Source organism: Globicephala melas, chromosome 5 (genome assembly GCF_963455315.2).
Source record: "Globicephala melas chromosome 5, mGloMel1.2, whole genome shotgun sequence".
NCBI classification, from domain to species: Eukaryota; Metazoa; Chordata; class Mammalia; order Artiodactyla; family Delphinidae; genus Globicephala; species Globicephala melas.
Genome location: NC_083318.1, coordinates 109,591,011 through 109,613,545, shown reverse-complemented (window position 1 = coordinate 109,613,545; position 22,535 = coordinate 109,591,011). Strand labels below are relative to the sequence as shown.

General features: G+C 41.7%; 1 protein-coding gene across 5 annotated transcripts in view; it reads right to left on the bottom strand.

The window, feature by feature from the left end:
• SH3D19 (SH3 domain containing 19) overlaps window positions 1-8,158 on the bottom strand; it is a 180,119-nt gene extending 171,961 nt beyond the window's left edge. For 4 of the 5 annotated variants that reach the window (XM_030878201.2, XM_030878205.2, XM_030878202.2 and 1 more), the window contains exon 1: window positions 7,910-8,158. In XM_030878201.2, the coding sequence (XP_030734061.1) occupies window positions 7,910-8,021 (112 nt within the window). In that variant the 5' untranslated portion in view covers window positions 8,022-8,158. The remainder of the gene's footprint in view (window positions 1-7,909) is intronic. The other variant, XM_060299698.1, reaches the window with a different exon arrangement.
• Between the last annotated feature and the right edge of the window lie 14,377 nt (window positions 8,159-22,535).

The window sequence follows — 22,535 nt, the reverse complement described above, 5'->3', positions numbered from 1 at the left end:
AAACTCTGAATCCTACGCAGCAGCCCCGGCATGAGTTATACGCTCATCAGTGGTGCCACTGAGAATCTGCTCGTATGCATATCAGAGCAGGACAAAATCACCTCCTGTCACAGCTTCTATTTATTTGTTCCCTGAGAGGTATTCAGACCTGGCACTCAGCAAAATGACAAAATCAGAAAACTGTTTTCAGATTCTATAGGTTTCCTTTGCAGTACCCTTAAACTTGTCCAAGTATGACCATGACCCTCTTCAAGAAATGTACATCACTCATGAGAACGTGACGTTTAAAAGCGTGTTTCCCATAGTAAACTTGTATTTAGAGAATGAATAATTCCCATTCAAAAGATGCAAAAAGGGAGGGGCCTTTAAGTTATTTGTCCAAGGTCACATTATAATAAAGTACAAAATAGCAACAAGAACCTAGGTAACCTCATGTTAACAAAAATAGCCTGGTGGTAAGGAGAGAGAAATATGATCAAGTCAGAACTTTTATCAGTTAGGAATTGCATTCAGCTGCTAATTAAAAGACCTAAGAGAACAGTGGCTTAAATAAGACAGAGTTTATTTTTGCTTAAATAAAGGAGGAGCAGGCAATCAAAAGCTCATATGATAACTCTATTACCACTGGAAACTGAGATTCCGTCCATTTTTCTGCTCCACCATTCTCAGCGCTTGGCTTCCATCCTCAAGATAACCTCATGACCCAGGATGGCTGCTGTGAGCCACACACCCTTGTTCCTGGTAGGGGGATGGAAGGTGATAAGGGCAAAAGGATATTCTGTGCAGTTGAGTCCCCTTTAAAGAATTTTTCTAGAAACCACACTCAACAACTTTTTCTTGCCTCTCATTAGTAGGCTGGGTGAAGCAGTTTCACAGGTGGGTACCTTGCCACAGTCAGCAGTATAGGGTTCCACTGCCCAAGGAAGACGAGAATAAATACTGGGTAGGAGTCTGCACAGAATCCTACTCCATAGCTTTCTAGCTACGTGACCTTGACTAGATTATTTACCCCCTCTGGGTAAACACCCCCTCCGGTTTCTCATCTGCAAAAATGAAGGAAATCATCCCACCTATCTCATAAGATTGGTACGAGGACTAACTGAGGAAAATACATGGAAAACAATTAGAATGCCACCTGGGACCTAGCACACAATAAATATTATCTCATTATTGTTTGATTATCCTAGTCCAGGGCTTTTCCAAATTCCTCTCATACTCGAACTTCCTCTCCATTTCCAAAATTGTACCTGCTGATACTCTAGTGTGAATGAGTCTTAGTCACAGGTCATCTCAAGTTGGATACTCATTTCATGCCTTCCTTTCTAATTATGAAAGGAAGCGCCAGACAGCAGCACACATGGGATATTCTGGACAGAACTGGGTGGAGGAATTGAGCTTACAGTCCCCAAAAGGCAGGGTCTAAACACAATCCCAAGGCAGATGTTTGGAGAACCTGAAGAAACTAAGGTGAGAGTAAAAAGAATGATATCTCCTGTGCAGAAGAATTCTAAAAGATGTATGTAGATATTCTACCCCCAAGGAGGTGGAGCCTAACTCCTGATTCCCTAAGTGTGGGTTCTGCATAGTGACTTCCTTTACTTCCTACAGTATGGGGGGCAGGCGCGGGGAGTGGTAACCTTGGCCTAGAGAAACCTGAAAAACACTCCCTCAGCGAGGAGATCAGAGTCAACATCAACAGTTATAAATGATGTTATTATACCCTTAATATGTGGTTAAAATGGTACTTTACCTCCCAAACACCCAAAAGTCCAGTCTAAACATGAGAAAAACATCACACAAATCCCCACAGAGTAACATGCTACAAAATATCTGGTCAGTACTCCTCAACACAGTCAAGGCCATCAAACACAAGAAAAACCTGAGAAACCATCACAGCCAAGAGGCGCCCGAGGAGACACAACAGCTACATGTGATGTGGTGTCCTGGATGGGATCCTGCAGAGCAGGAAGACATTAGGTAAAAACTAAGGAGATGTGAGTAACAGGGAAATCTGGATGTGATGTAGATGGGAACTCTCTGTACTATCTTAACAATTTTTCTGTAAATCTATAAAACTATTCTAAAACAACAAAGTTTATTTAAAAAAAAAATAAAACAATGGTTTACTGCCTGTACACCCCTCCTCCACCATGCACCCATCCCCACCCAAAGGCAAGCTTAGAGTCCCTAAAGGTGAGGCCTACAGCTGCTGAGGGGCAGGAATGGATGTTGAACCTTCATACAATCGAGGGGGCCGGGCCTCCTTCCTCCCCACCTTAACGCTGCTCTTTGCTCTGAAGCTACTAGACATATATTTTCATCTTGTACTTCATGGATAATACTTTCATCATACCTATGTTCAGTATTATAAACTCCCCCAGAACACAACCCATGTTCTCCACTGATGAAGTGAAGTGCCCATCTTGAAAGGCAGGTCCCTGCGGCACAACTTAAGCTAACGTGACTGCCTTTTTCCCAGTGAGGCGACATCTTGAGTGTGGCACCTTGGGCTTTTCCCTCATCACAAGGACCCTGCACACCGGCAGGCTTCTGTAAACCGAGTCAGAAGTTATTTTCCTCCTCATCCCCTAGAATCATAAAATGTAATGTTGGAAGCCTCATCCTTTCAATTCATAAGGCAAAAACTAAGGCCCAGAAAGATGCTGTAAATTGCTGGAGGCTAAAGCTAACTGAGAGAGACCCAAGCGTTCTCAGGATAAGACTCTAAGTACCATTAAATGTAAAGCTGAAACGATCTGAGGGAAAATAGTTGCCCCCAGAATGTAACATGCCAATGACCTTATAGAAGCACTGCATGAATAGTGGCAAAATTAAAAAAAGAAAAAAAAAATGAAGGGATGCACCCTGGTTAAAAAGAGGATGTAGAGTCATCAACTTACCTTTGATTTGTTGAAATCACTTTGAACACAAATAGTTATGTCACAAGAATGAGCTTTTCATTTGTGATGATGAAGAAAGGGTAAACATCAACGACAAGCCACGTTAAAATAGTTTGTATGGTGCAAGGAATGTCAAATGAAGAACTAGTCTCAGTCTTTTGGGGTCTTGTAAGATTGATATATTTCAAAAAGATGTATGAACTCCAAAGCAAAGCAACTACATTTGATTAGAAATGGTGAAGATGCAGTTTTAGCTCCTTTTTCTCTGGCAACCTGAAACCCCATAACTATTGCCAAAGGGAGAAAAATGTAGACTCAATGAAGCATCAGATATTTTAACAAAAATATACATCAATAAACACTAATAACTTTATAGGAAGTATTCACTACGTGCCTAGCTATGTTCTAAAGGTATTACATATACTAATTCACTTAATCCTCAAACCCTATGCAATAGGTTTTATTAATATTCCCACTTTACAAATAAAGAATGGATGTACAGAGAGGTTAGGTAACTTGCACAAGGTCACACAGTAAGAGGTAAGCCAAGAAATGAACCAAGACTGCCTGGTTCTCTTATGCTAAACTCCACTTGCTAGTCACCATGGACTACTTTATACTCTTATTTATTTCTTTAAAGTATATTAGTCTTACCTTCCTTAATTCTATGACATGTTCTTTAAAAGCAGGGAGCCTATTTTATATAGTTCTTTGTATTCCTTGTATTTTCTACACCTGACAGGATAACTAGACAGGTCTTCTAAAAGAAGTTGGTGAGTGCAGGATTTTCAAACAACGTGTATATATATCCATAGTTTCTATGGGACTTAAAGTAACTTCCTCAAAATCAATTAGACAACTTTGGAATTCTAATAACAAAAACTGTAAGATGGTGGCCCAGAGGAATTAATGCAGTTTGCAAAACTACACAACTTACTAGACAGAGCCACAAACTCTGGGCCATATGACCTAGCATGCTACGTGAATCAAATTAAGGAAACGACAGTTTGCGCTCCCCTGGTGGCGCAGTGGTTGGGAGTCCGCCTGCCGATGCAGGGGAAGCGGGTTCATGCCTCGATCCGGAAAGATCCCACATGCCGCGGAGCGGCTGGGGCCGTGAGCCATGGCCGCTGAGCCTGCGCGTCCAGAGCCTGTGCTCTGCAAGGGGAGAGGCCACAACAGTGAGAGGCCTGCGTACCGCAGAAAAAAAAAAAAAAAAAAAAGAAACGACAGTTTATGACTTGAAACACCCAAAAGAGGTAACTGAGGTGCAGCTATACCTAGCTGTATTCTTTTAGATTAAGTCTTTTAACACTTCTGAGGCTGAATTTACTCGTCTTTAAAATGGGAATAATAAAAATGTACCCTCTTCCCCCTCAGGTCGTTGTAACAATCAAGTTCCATGAGGCTGTGAAAGCCCCTCCTAAGCAGAAAAGCATTAAAGTATTTCTAAAATATAACAAGCAACATGCAGATAGAAACGTGTGGAGCATTAAAAGCAATTGACTTGTACTTGCAGCCAGTGGGATAGCTTGGAAAAACATGGACTTTCAGGTCAAAGAGACCCGGATTCAAGTCCGCATCTTGGCATTTACTGGCTGCGGGATCTTGAGCTAGTCACTTAAGTATTTTTGAGCTTCAATCTTTTTTTTTAAATTTATTTTAAAATATGTATTTATTTATTTTGGCCACACCAGGTCTTAGTTGTGGCATGTGGGATCTTCATGACGGCATGTTTAGTTGTGGCATGTGTAGCTGCGGCATGCAGGATCTTTTAGTTGCAGCATGCAGGCTTCTTAGTTGCAGCATACATGTGGGATCTAGTTCCCTGACCAGGGATCGAACCCAGGCCCCCTGCATTGGGAGCACCGAGTCGTACCCACTTCAACTATAAAATGGAGAAAATAATACCTCCCTCACAGGCGCTAGCATGTACGAAGCAACTGGTTCATAAAGAATACAAAGAACTTTATTCTGTGACCTCATACTGACAATATTAGTTATTTTACTCAAAACACACTGGAGAAGTTATATCTGTTCTTCTAGCATTTACCATAAACACATCAACATATAGAGAGAGTACATTTATTTAGTATTTACTAAACCCTATTAAGTGCCTACCACTCTTCCAGGCGATTAAGGGAGGACCTAGAATTTTGTATTCCCTGCCCTTTGGAGAAACAATATAAAAATGCTGTAGGTCAGTCAGAGGTTCTCAGACCCATTTGAGAGTCTGAAGAAAGCTATGGCACCTCTCCACAAAGAAAGTTAACAAAACTTTAGGAGACAATACAGAAGATATAGGAGAATATCTTCATGACCTTGGGGTAGGGAAAGCATTCTTAACCAAGGGGGACAGTGAGGGGAGGAGGGACACTAACTACAAAGAAGAAGATTCATAAATACACCTACGTTAACATTACAAATGTCCACATCAAAAGAAACCACAAACAAACATTTTTTAAATAAACCACAGAGTGGAAGCAGATTTTGGAACACATGCAACCAACAGAAGTTGAGATTCCTGAGCAAGTAAAGAACTCCAACAAATCAATAAAAAATAAGCAAAAAGTGTGATATGAGAATACAAAGAAAAGAAGTTACAGCTGCATGCAACAATAGGGATAAATCTTACAAACTTAATATGGAGTGAAAAAAGAATGACACTAAAGAATAATTACAGGATGATTGCACTCATAAGAAGTTGTAAAATAAGCAAAACTAAATAATATTGTATAGGGATGCACAGATAAAACTGTACAGGTAAAACTGCACAGAAAAGCAAGGGAATAAAAGTAGTTCCCTCAAGGGGAAGGAAGAAGCCATGACTGGGAGAGAGTAGAGTTTGCTTCGGAGAAATGATAATATTCTATTTCTCAACTTGGGCACAGGTTACAAGAGTTTTACTTTATGATTTACAGGTTTTATACGTTCTCCTGAACGTACATTACAAAGTAAAAAAACACATTTCCACAACCACACCTAAATTTAGCATGGAGAGAAGAAGTTCACAGACTCCCTCAAGTCCATAAACCCTAATTTTAAGGTGTCAACCTCTGTGAGATCAAAGAAAAACGGAAAATCTTTAGACTGTGAGGTGGTTGAGGGAGGAGGGAGCGGATGAGAACAGGAAAAAGTGAAAGATTAGAAAGATGTTAAAAAGAAGAAACATGAAGCCTCTGGGTCAGTTCCTACTTTCTCACTTGGAGAGAGAACATCCAGCACAAAACATAGCTAACAAATGCCCAAGCTTGGTAAGGAATGCTATGGAGTCTGAAAAACACACGGGAACTAATGAGCAGAAAGAGGAGCACAGCTTGCAAAGAAATGTAAACTATTAAATAATGTGTCTCAAAAGAAAGAAGCCCGATAACAGCCAGTTTAACTCTCTGCCCACTCCATAATATCTCTGCCCCTCACCCCCTAACGGAGACAGGGTACACTAAATGGTTAGAAACTGCAAACACCAATTTCTGAGTGAAAAAGGACACTGTGTCACGTATCAGCAAAATATTATCATGGAACTTAGAAAAGCTTCTGGTAGCCTTGGGAAATTAAGGAACTGGGAAAAACAAGTTACAAAATGCCATTTCCACCAGCCTTGGAATAAATACACATATTGCAACTAAATGATAAAGATCTATATGGATCATATCTAGTCTGACCTCGGGTACAGCTCTGCACAGTACCTAAGTGAAGCTTTTTGCTGAAGATAAGAGGAGTCCAAGGCATGTTCAGATCAGTAATTTAACAGAGGAACATCTTTGTAAAGTTTTTTCATTGTATTCTTGCAAGAATTATTTACTCATATCCAGCAATTACCCATTATTTCATTAGGTCTGGGTTTATACTGAACAAAACTATCAGTTATCTTCAAGACAGCTGGCGTTCGTGTGGTTAGTCAAACGCCTCCTTTCGATGGAAAGAGTAACGGGCAAAAGGAATTATTTTTAAGGCTCCAAGATTGACTATTTCTTCCTGTTCCACTCAAACTCTTTCCTTTCATCCCATTTTCTACCCTCCAGTTGTTCCCCACAGACCCATCATCTTCTTTTAATTCTTCAACTTTCTCTTAGGTTAAGGGAGCCACAGAGAAAAGCTGCTCCACGGCTGGGTGGAATGTTCACCATATTCCACTTTCTAAAGGGGCGTTAATGAATGTTCCCATCTGAACCTTTCTCACGGCCTTATCTCCCTTTTATTGTCACCTCCCTAGGTTTGTTCTTCCCTCTTGTTTTAGGATACCTGGCTTATCCAGTGGGAACCAAAGACCAAAGAATGTCCTCTCTATTCTGTTTAATTGAAAAGCTGCCCAGGAAAGAGGGAAGGGGTGTGGAGCTACACTTATTTACTCTTCCACTTCTGCGCCAAACTATTGATCCGCGCCGCCTCTGCGCACCCCCAAAACACAAGTTACAGGCCCAGAAATGATCAGTCCAAGTGAATCGCCTTTTGGAAGGCTATATTCTGGACTGGGGGGTGGGGCTGGGGGGTCATCAAGTCACTCTAAAGCAAGTCCTATAGAAAGTAGGTGAACTCGGGCGGCCCTGGGCTGGGAGGACAGTCACAGGTCCGAAGTTCAAGAAGCACCGAAACCCGCCTGGACGATTAGCATGTGGTTCGACTCGGTTGCGACAGCAGAGGCAAACCTATCGGGAGGAGGCATTCTCCACTGGCCTCTGACTCATCCAGAGATAAATAACCACCCGGGCCACAAGTTCCAAGCCAGCAGCTCGTGGATTTAGTGTGCATGGAAAATTTGTAGTTTCGGCTCCAGGGTCACTAGCAGGTAGAGACAGGTTTGAATTTCCTCGGGCTCGGCCGCAAAGTTCGGATGGAGATAGAAAAGCCACTCTCCCTCCGTTCGCCTCCTAGAGTTAAAGGTGCCAGTCCCCTCCCGGCGGGCGAGGGAACCGCCGGCGTCCGGGGCAGGACCTGCGCGGCCCCGGGACGCCCAGCCCTGGGTCCCCGGTGCCCCGGTCCCCCCTCACGCTGCCCGCGCCCCTCACCTGCGGCCGAGTGGCCCGACAGCGCACGGCCCCGGGCGCGGCGCGGGCCCCCGAGCTCCCGGCGCTCGTGCAGCTCTTCGTCCTCGTCCTCCCGCCGCCGGCCTTCAGCCATCGACGAGCTGCGGGCCCCGCGCGCCGGCCGTCAGCTCCGGGCGTCCCGCGCCAGCAGCCTCCGGGCCTGGGAGGAGGCCCCAGCGGGGAGGAGGCGGAGGAGGCGGCAGCGGCGGCGGAAGCGGCTACCTCCGCGGCTCCACCTGCAGCCCGCGGGGGAGCGGCCGGGCGCGGGCCGAGCAGGTTTCCCCGCCTCCTCGCGCGGCCCGGCGGCCTCCTTCTCACAGCTCTGCCTCTCCCACTGTCTTCCCCCTTCCTCTCTCCGTCAGCCCGCCCCGCAGAGCTGGAGCCGGGATCGGGCGGGGTCTGGCCGGGCCTCGCCTCCTCGGGGAGGGGTTACCGGCCGCCGAGGCTGCCCCAGAGCCGCACGCGCTGCAATCACCCGCTCCACCAAAACAAACGTACAAAATAAATAAACCGGATAGGAAGGGGGGAAAGAGGAGGCGGCCTGGCCTCTTCCTGCCCTTTCACAGTATTCCGGTGTTAACAGGAAACCCATTTGCTTGACACTTAAACCAAAGGAGGAGGAACCTGCCGGTAGCCGGACTTGGAGAGCTGGGGCAGCTGGAGCCTCTGAACTTGGGAACAAACTCGCTTGGAGTTTGGTAGCGCCTCCGCAGTTGGAGGCTTTTCTCTTTCCCTCTCTTTTTGCCCTTTCAAATCGAGCCTCTGGGCAGAGCCCAGAGGATTTTTAAGGCAGTGAATCGACTCTGTATGATACTATAATGGTGGATACATGTCATTACGCATTTGTCCATTCCCACAGAATGTACAACAGGGAGGGTGAACCCTAATGTAAACAAAAGACTTTGGGTGATTATGATGTGTCCGTGTAAATTCATCAGTTATAACAAATGTACCACTCTGGGGGGGGGGGTGTTGATAATGGGGAAGGCTGTGTAGGGGTGGGGACAGGAAGACATGGAAAATCTCAATCTTCAGCTCAGTTTGGCTGTGAACTGGAAGTGCTCCAAAATATAAAGTCTAATTTTAAAAAAGTACATCTTCTTCCTTAAGAGCCCGGGACCTGATTATTTGCAGAAAGGCAATTTGGTGAAGTGACAGAGCAGTGGCTCTGGAGTCAGAAGCTGTCACTTGAAGCACTTCCCTAAAGCTGAAAAGATTGGGGTAAGAAAGTTATTCTGTGTCTCTGTATAGTACACGTCTTCGGTTCGCACTCGCACGTACACATTTTCGCACAGAGAGGGGCAGATTCTCACACCTCGGAAAAAGATATCCAAGATGCAGGCAGAGACGTTGCCCGGACATGACTCCGTAGGACACTCCCCGATGGAATGAACAGGGCTTTATCTTCAGCCTCTTGCTCTATTTTTGAAAGCTTGTGAGAGCTCCTAATGTTCAGCATGTAAGAGAGAAAAAGAGAGGGAGAAACGGGTCACTGAAAATAGAATCGCCAGCCACACCTGAGCGCTGTCTCTTTCCCTTTTTAATAGTGCTTGTTGCTGCCAGAGAAAATCTTTCTGCTTTGAGGCAGAAAAGAACCACGATCGATTTTGTGGAATTGTAGTCAAATTCACAAGTGAAACTTTACTGCATAAGCAGTTAAATAAGTAGACATCCGGACCACTTGAAGTTAAACTAGAAAGAAAAAAAGGTTCTGGACCTTTAGGGTTGTTATCAGTGTTTGGGTATTTGTCGCTTACCTTAGAGGATAAGTCATTTGGAAGCCCCTACCCTGACAGCAGCCCAATTTCACAAAGCTGTCATTCTCCACTATTCAGTTTCTCAGTTTGAAAAGGGCCGAAAGTGTTCTGAATGTCCATCCAATCAGAGCTTTAGGAACCCATGCCCTTTCGAGGTGTAGGCTCAAGCTGACTTTCCATTCAACAAACACTTATGTAACTGTTGTATGACAAATACCACAATAAGTGCTGTGGGGAGATTCAAAAGAAGGAAAGAAATATTTACTCTGGGGCCCTATGGTAGGTGCTTTTCACATAGGTTTTCTCATTTTCAATGAACAAAACATATTTCCTGTCCTCCCCTGACAGAGGGGGGCCGATCCAGTTTACCACAAAACAAGGCAAAATTTGGTAAATTCTACAATAAATGTATAACCTTAGATAAGAGTGCCAAGATAATTCAATAGAGAAAGAACTATCTTTGCAAAAGAGAAAATCTGAACTCCACTTTATACTGTATAAAAGAATTAACTTGGGCTTCCCTGGTGGCGCAGTGGTTGAGAGTCCGCCTGCCGACGCAGGGGACACGGGTTCATGCCCCGGTCCGGGAAGATCCCACATGCCGCAGAGCAGCTGGGCCCGTGAGCCATGGCCACTGAGCCTGTGCATCTGGAGCCTGTGCACCGCAACAGGAGAGGCCACAACAGTGAGAGGCCCGCGTACCGCAAAAAATAAATAAATAAATAAATAAATAAATAAATAAAAGAATTAACTCAAAATGGATCATAGATCTAAATGTAAGCGCTAGAATTATAAAGCTCTTCAAAGAAAACTTCAAAGTAAATTAAATTTAAAAGGTTTAATCCTTAAATAGGACTAAACTCTTATGACCTTGTGTTAGGCAATAGTTTCTTAGAGTGTCGCTTATACCAAAATTTGTAAGTGACAAAAGAAAAAATAAATTGGGCCTCACCAAAATCAAGAACTTTTGTGCTTCACAGGACATCATCAAGAAAGTAAAAAGACGACTCTCAGAATGTGAAAAAATATTCGTAAATCATATATCTGGTAAGGGACTTGTATGCTGAATATATAAAGAACTTAAAACTCAAAAAAAAAATTAGCCTAATTTTTAAAAGGACATTCTCCAAAGAAGATATACAAATGGCCAATATGAACAAGAAAAGATGTTCAACCTTATTAGCCATTAGGGACATGTAGATTAAAACCTCAGTGTGATACCACTTAACACATACCAGGATGACTAAGGTAAAAAAGATAGACGATAATGTGTTACAAGGATATGGAGAAATTTCAGCCCTCATACACGGCTGGTGAGAATGTAACATGGCACAGGCACTTTGGGAAACAGTTTGGCAGTCCTCAGAAGGTTAACCGTAGAGCTACCCTATAACACAACACTTCTACTCATAGGTATATACTCAGGAGAAATGAAAACATGTCCACACAAAAACTTGTACCTGAATGCTCACAGTGGCATTATTTATAATAGGCAAAAAGTAGACAGAACCAAATACTCATCAATTGGTGAATGGATAATCAAAATGTGGCATTACCCATACGATGGAATATTATTTAGTCATAAAAATGAAGTACTGATATATGCTGCAACATGGATGAACCTTGAAAACATTATACTAAGCTTAAAAAACCAGAGATGTATGGCCCTGTTTATATGAAATGTCCAGAAGAGGTTAATCCATGGAGAAAGGAAGTAACGTAGGGGTTTCCAGGGACAGAGGAGAATGGGGAGTCACAGTTAATAGGTATATTATTTCTCTTTGCTGTGTTGAAAATATTTTAAAATCAGATAGTGGTGATGGTTGCACAACTCTGAATATACTAAAGGATGAATTTTATGGTATGTAATTATATTCCAATAAAGCTGTTTTTTTTTTAACATCTCTATTGGAGTATAATGCTTTGCAATGGTGTGTTAGTTTCTGCTGTATAACAAAGTGAATCAGCTATATGTTTACACATATCCCCATACCTCCTCCCTTTTACATCTCCCTCCCACCCTCCCTATCCCACCCCTCTAGGTGGTCACAAAGCACCGAGCTGATCTCCCTGTGTTATGCGGCTGCTTCCCACTAGCTATCGATTTTACATTTGGTAGTGTGTATATGTCCATGACACTCTCTCACTTCATCCCAAAGCTGTTATTTTTTAAGAAAGGTATAACCCACTCACAGTGAAAGCAAGAAAACAAGGACCAGGGAGAGGACTGCACTCCGAAGTCATCATATTGAACTAGAGAAACCAGATAGGAGTTACAGGCAATAACTGCTTAAACATATGAAAGAAAAGGAAAGGTGTGGCCAACTGGCAACTCAATAAATCTGTCAAAACACCCCACCCACCCCAGTGACACAGCAAGAGCCAAACCCATAAAAGGAAAATATTAATGAAAATCCACAGCTAAGAGTAGAACAAGATTTGCCCTCAAAGCTTTAAGGTATTAAGAGAAAATTTTGTAAGAGATATTGAAAAACAGCCCGCATTACAGAGGAAAACGTTCTTTGCTTCTCACTTTGGATATACAGCCTGAAACAAAATGGTGTGAGAATAGAACACTACGAAAAATGAGAATATACTATATAAATACATATGTAGTACAATACTTGGCAAATAGAAGGCACAATAAAAATTTGTTTAATGACTGAGTGAATATAATTCCTTTTTGTTGTTTTTTTCCTGCTGAATGATCAGAAGACATGGGTCTCAAGTCCTTCAACTTAAATAAAAAGTAAGTCCTTGAAATTAAAAATTCACAGTTGAAGACCTCAAAAAAGAAAAAGCAAGGATGGGCAGGAGTATACAGTGGATTTTAAAAGTATAATATCTTCATAGTTTTGTTTCTTAAAATATCCGTACCAAATATGACAGAATTTTAAGATTTGTTAAAGTAGGATGGTGGGTTCATGAGTGTTTCTTATGTTACATTATTCTCCATATTGCCTGTGTACTTTTAAAGTTTCATTATTTTTTAGAAAAAAAAAATGGAAAAGATCAATGAAACTAAAAGCTGGTTCTATGAAAAGATAAACAAAATTGATAAACCTTTAGCCAGACTCATCAAGAAAAACAGGGAGAAGACTCAAATCAATAAAATCAGAAATGAAAAAGGAGAAGTTACAACCAACACCACAGAAACACAAAGGACCATATGAGACTATGAGCAACTACATGCCAACAAAATGGACAACCTAAAAGAAATGGACAAATTCTTAGAAAGGTACAATCTCCTAAGACTGAACCATGAAGAAATAGAAAAGATGAACAGACCACTTACAAGTACTGAATTTGAATCTGTAATTTTAAAAACTCCAACAAAGAAAAGTCCAGGACCACATGGCTTCACAGGTGAATTCTACCAAACATTTAGAGAAGAGTTAACAGCTATCCTGAAACTATTCCAAAATAATACAGAGGAAGGAACACTTCTGAACTCATTCTATGAGGCCAACATCACCCTGATACCAAAACCAGACAAAGAGATCACAAAAAAAGAAAACTACAGGCCAATATCACTGATGAACATAGATGCAAAAATCCTTAACAAAATATTAGTAAACTGAATCCAAGAGTACTTTAAAACAGCAGTCCCCAACCTTTTTGGCACCAGGGATTGGTTTCTTGGAAGACAATTTTTCCACAGACCCGGGGGGGTTGGTTTCAGGATAATTCAGGCGCATTACATTTATTGTGAATTTTATTTCTATTATTATTATATTGTAATATATAATGAAATAATTATACAACTCACCATAATGCAGAATCAGTGGGAGCCCTGAGCTTGTTTTCCTGCAACTAGGTGGTCCCATCTGGGGGTCACGGGAGACAGTGACACCCGAAGTGTGTTGCTATGTTCAGTCTACTCTGTAATCTCGTTTTGGTGGCTGTCACGCAGAAAACCCTGCTTCACAAAGATAGGATGTTGGAAATGGAAGCAGGCTTTTCAATGCTTTTGTGGCAGTCTCAGGATATTCCACCTCGACTTTAATCCGGAATGTATGGAGATTTGAAGCGGTCTCAAACATACTTTTAAGGCCACCATCATTTGTGATCTCAAGTAGTTGATCCTCTTCTAGCACGGACAAAGTCGATTCACCTGGCTTATTCACAAATGGGTCGTGGATCCATTCCTTCCCAGTTCGGGGGTCTTTTGTGGTTGGGAAGTAACGCTCAAACTCTTTTGAAAGCTGAGATAGCTGATCAGGCACCAGCTGGGAGAAAGAAGGCCCTGGCTCAGTCTCTTTCAAAATCTCTGCTAATGTTTGAAACATGTCAAAAATCCCAATGTTCACTCATTGGCCCATAATTCCAGTTTGGCTTTGAATGCAGCCACTTTATCTGCCGACTTGGACACAGTTGTTGTTCTCCCCCGAAATGACAGATTGGGTTCATTGAGCAGGTTGAATATGTCACACAAGTAAGCAAGTTTTGAAACCCATTCTGTGTCACTGAAATGTGCTGCCAGTGGTGACTATTTTTCTAAAAGAAATCTCTGGAGTGTCTCTCTTAACTCAAAAACTCTGGCCAGTGATCTACCTTTAGAAAGCCATCTCACTCTGTGTGTAAGAGAAGACGTGTGTGCTCTGTGTCCATCTCCTCACAGAGCTGCATGAACAGACATGAGTTAAGGGCATGTACTTTAATATGGTTGATAATTTTAATTACATCCTGCAAAACGTTAAGTTCAGGTGACATTTTTCGGCTAGCCAGCATTTCTCTATGGATGACACAGTGTGTAGACTCCCATTCAGAAGCGACCTCTTTGACCCAAGTAGTGAGACCAGAAAGCCGTCCAGTCATGGCAGCTGCTCCGTCCATATATACACTGACACAAAATGACCAATTCAGTTTTCCTGATACGTAATCATTCAAAGACTTGAATAGTTCTGCAGCTGTGGTGTTGGCTGGCAACAAAAGTGCACATAACAATTCCTCATGCACATCCTCCTGAAAAATATATGGCACAAAAACAAGCATTGTTGCCTTGTTGTCAACATCGGTAGACTCATCAACCTGGATTGCGTACCACAGTGACTCATTAATCCTCTAACAATTGTGCCTCAATCTCCCCTGCTATTTCATCAATTCGTCTAGTTATGGTGCTAGCCGAAAGAGGAACACCTGCCACCTTTTGAACGTGCTAGCCTGCACGTCCGGAGCCTGTGCTCCGCAACGGGAGGGGCCACAACAGTGAGAGGCCCGCGTACAGAAAAAAAACAAAAACAACAACAACAACAAAAAAAGAAACATTACTGTAACAAATTCAATAAAGACTTAAAAAAATGGTCCCCATCAAAAAAATATAAATAAATCAATAAAATAGGAATAATAATAATATCTCACAAGGGAGCTGTGAATATTAAAATGAGTTAATATATTATGTTGATTTGTTGGGGCTGCTGTAACAAAGTACGATAAACTGAGTGGCTTAAACAACAGAAATCTATTGTCTCACAGTTCTGGAGGCTGGAAGTCCAAAATCAATGTGTTGGGAGAGCCAGGCTCTCTCTGAAAGCTCTAGGGACGGATCTGTTCCAGGCCTCTCTCCTTGTTTCAGGTAGTTCCTTGGCTTGTGCAGAATAACTCCAATCTTCACATGGAGTTCTTCCTGTGTGCATATCTCTGTGTCCAAATTTCCCTCCCCCCCCTTTTTTTTTTGTGGCAAGCGGGCCTCTCACTGTTGTGGCCTCTCCCGTTGCGGAGCACAGGCTCCGGACGCGCAGGCTCAGCAGCCATGGCTCACGGGCCCAGCCACTCCGCGGCATGCGAGATCCTCCTGGACCGGGGCACGAACCCATGTCCCCTGCATCGGCAGGCAGACTCTCAACCACTGCACCACCAGGGAAGCCCCAAATTTCCCCTTTTTATAAGAACACCAGTCATATTGGATTAGAGGCTCATCCTACTCCAGTTGACCTGATCTTAACTAAATACATCTGCAGGTACTCTATTTCCAAATAAGGTCACATTCTTAGGTACTGGGACTTTAACATAGGAAGTGGGGGCAGGGGCCATAATTCAACTCATAACATATATGTAAAGCACTTAGAACAGTTCCTGACACATAAAAAGCACTATGTAAGTATTTGCTATTATTGATTGCCTACCATGTGTGGAGCACTGTGATAGGTACTGAGAATGTAACTGAATCAGGTACAGGTCTGTCCCTCAGGGAGCTCATAGTGTGATAAGATTCATGGTAGAGGTGACGTAGGGTGACTATTGTCCCAGTGTGCTTGCCCATGCCTGGGGGCTGAGGGGTGGGAGGATGTCCCTGGGACACAGGGACTTTCAGTGCAAACACCAGGCAAGTTTGGGGCAAACCAGGCCAAATCAGTCACCCTAGAGGTAAGCAAGATGGGAAGATACAGGATCCAAGAGGGAGCATAGGAGAAATAGAAACTACCTGTTTCCCCCAATATCTGTTATCTCCTTGGTATTTGGTGGTCAAGAATAAAGACTACTTTCTCCAGTGTCCCATGGCACTAGGCATGGCCACGTGACCAGATTCTGGCCAATGGGAAATGGTGTGTACAACTTTAAAGAAATGTATTAAAGGGAAGGGACATGCCCTTCTTCACCCCTTGCCTCTGTTGACTAGAATTTGGATGTAATGGCTGGAACTGCAGTAGCCATCTTTAACCACAGATATTAAGGAACTAGAAGCCTGTCCCTGTAGTGATCATGGAGAAGGCATACCTATCAGACCTCATACATCTAGACTTCATTTATGTCAGAAATAAACTTCTACTTTTTAAAGCTATGATCATTTTGGGTTTTCTGTCACACAGTTAGTGTGGTTCCAACTGTTACAGATATTAAACTCTGTCTTAAACAGTCATGAAAGGAGGTAAGAGGGAAGGAAAGTGTTCTGAACAGAAGAAAGATTATATATAAAGGTTTCCAAGCAAAAGAGAGTCTAAAATAACTTCTCTTTTCACAATGGAGTGAACTAAATAATCAGGAAAAGACCTTTCTATTACAAAGTATTGCTACAATTCTGCTCCCAATTCCAACATGTGAGGGTTTTTCCCACATCGCCAAGCAATTCTCAGATACCACCATGTGTCTTACAGTTCAACTCAATTCTGACACTGTCCACCTGGAGACAGCAGCAGATTGGAAATGCTAACCTCCCCCCACTTCCTCCGACCACCCCCTGAGTTCGCTAGAGTGGCCCATAGAACTCAGAGAAATATTATACTTAGTAGATTACCGGTTTATTATAAAAGGATACAACTCAGGAACAGTCAGATGGAAGAGATGCATAGAGCAGGATATAGGGAAAGGACGTGGAGCTTCCAGGCCCTCTCTGATTTTGCCATTCTCCCCAAATGTCCATGTGTTCACCAATCTAGAAGATGTCTGAAGCCAGTCTTTCTGGGTTTTCATGGAGGCTTCATTGCAAAGGCATGGTTGATTAAATCACCAGCCATTGGTGATTGAACTCAATCTCCAGGTCCTCTTTCCTCCCTGGAGGTCAGAGGTGGGACTGAAAGTTCCAGCCCTCTAACCACGTGGTTGGCTCCACTGACAACCAGGCCCCATCTTTTGATGGGGTCCAAAAGATACCTCATTAACATAACAAAAGACACTTTTTATCACTTTCATCACAGGAAATTCTAAGGGTTTTAGGAGCTCCTGATAGAAGTTGGACAAAGACCAAATATATATTTCTTATTATAAATCACAGTATCACTCCCTGAATAAATTAAGGGAAATCTACAAGGGCTAAAAATGAATAAGGAGCTATAACCAGGGTGTTATAATAGCTGTCACACATATGGTACTATTCAAAGTGTTTTAAATATCTTAACTTATTTAATTCTAACAACAACCCTATGAGGTGGATACTATTTGTATTCTTATTTAATTGGTAAGGAAGCTAAGTCACATAAAGGTTATAGAAGATATAATGACAAGGTTTGATGGATGTCCAACTAGAATTCTAGAAAGGAAAAGCGAAAAGAATTAAGGAAGGACAACATTTGAAAATGACTGAAAATTATCCAGAATTAATAAAAATCATGACTCTTCAGATTAATAAATTACACCAAATTCCAAGTAGGTCTCTAAAACAATACTAATACAAAAAATAATAGCTAACATTTATTGAGAACTCAAGAGTTTGGCACTATTCTAAGTGCATTATATAAATTATATCATTTAACCTTCACAACAACCTTAGGAGATAGTTCCTACTATTATCCCCAATTTACAGATAGGGAAACTGAGACACAGAGAGGTCAGGTAGCCCTCTTAGGAGGGAAAAGTCTGCAAATGGTGGAGCCAGGATTGAAACTCAGACAATTTGTTTCCGAAGAATGCATTTTTTACATCACTCCTTTGTGAAATCTCTGGGGAAAGCAATGAGTCTAGGATATTTAAGTGGAGTGGACCAGATGGCAGTGAAAGGGGTTGGTCTTTTCCACGTCCAGAAGAACTTGCTCTGATGATAGCAATGCTCTATGTTGTCCAAGGTGGTAGTCATGGGTAACACTGGCTATTGGACACTTGAAATGTGTGCCACCGAGGAATTAAAATCTAAATGTTATGTAACTTTTTTAAGTTAATTAATTAATTAATTAATTTTTGGCTGCATTGGGTCTTCGTTGCTGTGTGCGGGCTTTTTCTAGTGCGGCAAGTGGGGGCTACTTTTTGTGGCAGTGCGCAGGCTTCTCATTGTGGTGGCTTCTTGTTCCGGAGCACGGGCTCTAGGCGCACAGGCTTCAGTAGTTGTGGCTTGCGGGCTCAGTAGTTGTGGCTTGCGGGCTCTAGAGCACAGGCTCAGTAGTTGTGGTGCACGGGCTTAGTTGCTCCATGGCACGTGTGATCTTCCTGGACCAGGGCTTGAAACTGTGTCCCCTGCATTGGCAGGTGGATTCTTAACCACTGTGCCACCAGAGAAGTCCCTAAATGTTATGTAATTTTAACTAATTAAAATTTAAATTTAAATCCCCACTCGTGGCTAATGGCTTCTATATAGGACAGCAGAGGTTCAGAGCTAAAGAAGAGATCCGATGTGAAGACAGGGTAATTCACTAATCCTCTTCACCTCATACCAAAATGTCTGGGTGACTCTCAATTTTAGATGAGAAAAACGGATAGAGTGAAGTTGTTTCTTGAGCAGGGGATAGTCAAAATTACCCTTGAATACCTTTTAACTGCCTATGAAGGACTATTGCATTTTGTTTACACCACCCTGCAGGGTAGGGTAATATGTATGTGTAACGTATTTAGGAAAATCTACAGTTAAGGAAGAAGAAGAGAAACCCGAAAAAGACTGAAAAGAAGTGTCTAGTAAACTGGGAGGTGAACCTAAAAGGAGGTTGTTCAGTAGGCTACATGAAAAATGTGTTGCAAGAAGAGAGTGCAACTCTGTCAGATATTGCTGATGGCTTTTTGAGGGCAATAACCAAGAGGGGTTGTTGCCCACACTATTTAAATTATTTTTTTCTCTTTTTTCCTCCAGTACATACAGTAGACTACATGCAAGCTAAATGCACATATTATGTGGATACATTATAAATATATGTATGTATGTGTACATATATATTGCAAACTTCTTTGACATATAAAATGTCATATTAGTTTTCAACTGCTGCACAACACATTACAACAAATTTAGAAGCTTAATACAACAGCCGTTTAATAGCTCACAGTTCTGTATGTCAGAAGCCAATGCAGGCTCAACTGGGTTTTATGGTTGGGGTCTTCCAGAGCCCAAATCGAGGTGTGGGCTAGGAAGGGCTCTTATCTGAAGGCTCTGGAGAGGAATCTGTTTCTAAGATGATTCAAGTTGTTGACAGAATTCATTTCCTTGTGGTTGTAGGACTGAAGTCACCACTTTCTTGCTGGCTCTCAGCTCCTGGAAGTCACTCTCAGGTCCCTTCCATCTTCAAGCCAGTAATGGGACATCAAATCCTAGCTTCTTCTTTTGCAACCAGCCAACGAAAACTCTGCTTTTAAAGGATTCATGCAATAATGTTAGATCCTTGAAAATCTCCTTTTTGCCATATAACATAGCATGACCATAGAAGTGATATCTCATTATAGTCACAGTTCCCACCCACACTCACAGGGGTAAGGGTCATTGGGGGTCATCTTAGAATTCTGTCTACCATAAATACTATCTCATCTACCTTTAAAATGATATAAGATAGAAAATACTTATGGGTTGAGAAACCTAAAAAGTTCCCTAAATAGAGTACTTTTAAAATCCACAATGTCTTGAAAATTAGAGAAATAAGATTATACAAAATCTGTATTTACAATTAAGTCAACGTGTGTTGATCCTCTATTATGGCTTAGGATTATTATGGATTATTATTTATTTAATTAATAATATTAATTATAATATTATTAATATTATATTAATATAATTATTAATTATATTAATCATTATATTATATATTATTATATTAATATATTATTAATTATATTAACAATATATTAATTAATATATTAATCAATTGTTAATTAACTGTTAATTAATTAATTAATATTATTTATTATTATGGATTTATTCTTTATTATTATGGATTATTAGGATATTATGGATTATTATGGATTATTCCCACTCTCTTGGGCAGTGGGAATACAGAAGTAATTGAGGCAGACACAGCTCCTCGTGTATGGCTCCTGTTCACTACTCTATCTCTGTCTTTATCCCCCCTCCTTTGCCTTTGTCCCCCATATTCAATCAGACTGCAGCCTCAGATTTCTCCCAAGGATCAAATAGGTAACATAAATGAGGAAGACAACATAGACTGGGAAGATAGAGGTGAATGGGAGACTTCATGTCCATCTAACAGGGACAACAGGAACTCAGCTCCAGCAGGAATATGGGAACAGTCTTGCCATGTGTTCTGGTTATGAGAGCAGAACCCACCTGAGTACCCAAAACAACAGTTCACAAAAAGGGATCTTAGGGCCAATGCAGAGAAGTCTATTACCAGATATCCTGTCAAACGCATAGCCATGCCAGTTCAGTTTCCACTTCATAGGGCCAGGGGAGGTATAGTCAGTGGTCAGAGGAGCTGAAAAACAGCGATTCCTGAACTAGACAACAGACAAAGCCCTGAGCAGTAAATCCAAGTATTGTGTGCTATGTATGCAGAGAAAACAAGTAAAAAGAAAGGTCAGAGTCTTTGGGTCCAGTCTTAGGAATGCTGGGGCTGGCCTTGATGGGGGTGGTTTTCATCAGGCAAGGCTTCCTCTGGACCTCCTTACCAGCCTTATCCTTCCTGCTTCCCTGCACGGAAGAGCTACTGAAGAGAACAAGTAGCTGGTCTCTGGACGAGCCCTGAGCTGACCCTTGAAAACACCAATGCCAGTGCTCAACCTGGAGCACCATCCTGCCCTCTCCAGCAGCAGACATCCTCCACATCTTCCTGGCTAAATTAGAGACACTACCTCCCTTGGGAAGCACCTCCTGAACCCCCTCCCCTCCCCAGTCTTCATGATGTTTCTTCTCTATATGGCTCCCAGACCACTTTCTACTTCCCCTTGGGAACATTTTATATTTGTAAATGCATCTCATTCACCCATTTATTCTTACCATGTGCTCTATACCCCAAAGAAAAAATTTTAATATTACTCTATGCCTTATATTTTAATATTACGTCTTACATCTTAATAGTCTACGTCCTTGCTACGAATTATGGTCCACAGACTGGCGGCATCAGCATGACAGCACATTTAAATACAGAATATCAGCTCCACCTTAGATCTACTGTATCAGAACCTGTATTTTAATAAACTCCCCAGGTGATTCACATGTGAAGTTTAAGAAGCACTGTTCTATGCACTCACAAGCCCAATCTTCTTGCAATATAGTAATAAAAATGTCTAACTTAACCCTTTGATGCAATTGTTTATAAATTTTGGTATTATTAATTAGACTATAAATTCCATCAGGGTGGGGATTGTGTCTGTCTGGATTATGACTATATTCTTAGTACCTGACACCAAGCTGGGCAACAGTAGATCCTCAATAACCAGTTTGGTTAAATAAGTAAACAAGTATTGGCAGAAAACAGATTTTTTTTTATGGGAGCAAGAAAATATGGTTAAAATGACCTCCATTGGTTTGCTTTCATTTAAGTCATACTTTAAAAATATATCAGATTAGTAGGTATTGGTAATGTTCTTCAATTGTTCTGAATTGAAAGTCAATGCTAATATTTTTTCTATTATATTAAAATCAATGCCAAATACATTAAAAATAGCTAGGCAGAAATTAATTTTCATTTTCTCCCCAGAAGAGAAAAATTCAGCTCTGATGCTTTCAAGCGTATAATAGAGATCAAAGGTAAATTTTCTACTTATTTCTATTCCTCAAATAAAGAAGCCGTTGGATGATAAAAGGAAATGCCCCCACAAGTTAGCATTCCTGTCACCTAGGGGGGAAAGCAGATGGGTCTTCTGTAAAGACTTGGACTCAGTCAATTTAAATTCCATTTCCTGAAGCTTCTCTTCAAATTGGTGTTTATTTGCAAAACTTGTTACGTATGGAATCTTGATTTACTGTGCTTCCCTCTAATTTTGCTTTCGGAAGTCAAACGTTTTTGCTTATCTTTGCTTATGTAGTGTCTCAATAGCAATTGTCAGAACTCTCCCTCAGCAACAAACCCACCACACTGACCTCAGCAAGACCAAAAATGTCTTACACAGAGCTTGTCTTATTCCGTGCACTCCAAACGGAATGTTCAGCTTCAGCAGTTCTCAGAGCTAAATAGCATGAGCAAATGAGCGGGTTGGGAGCATTTTACGAACTTCAGTACTTGGGAGTCCTTCATAGCCTGACTGACCAGCCCCACTGCTCACTGCTC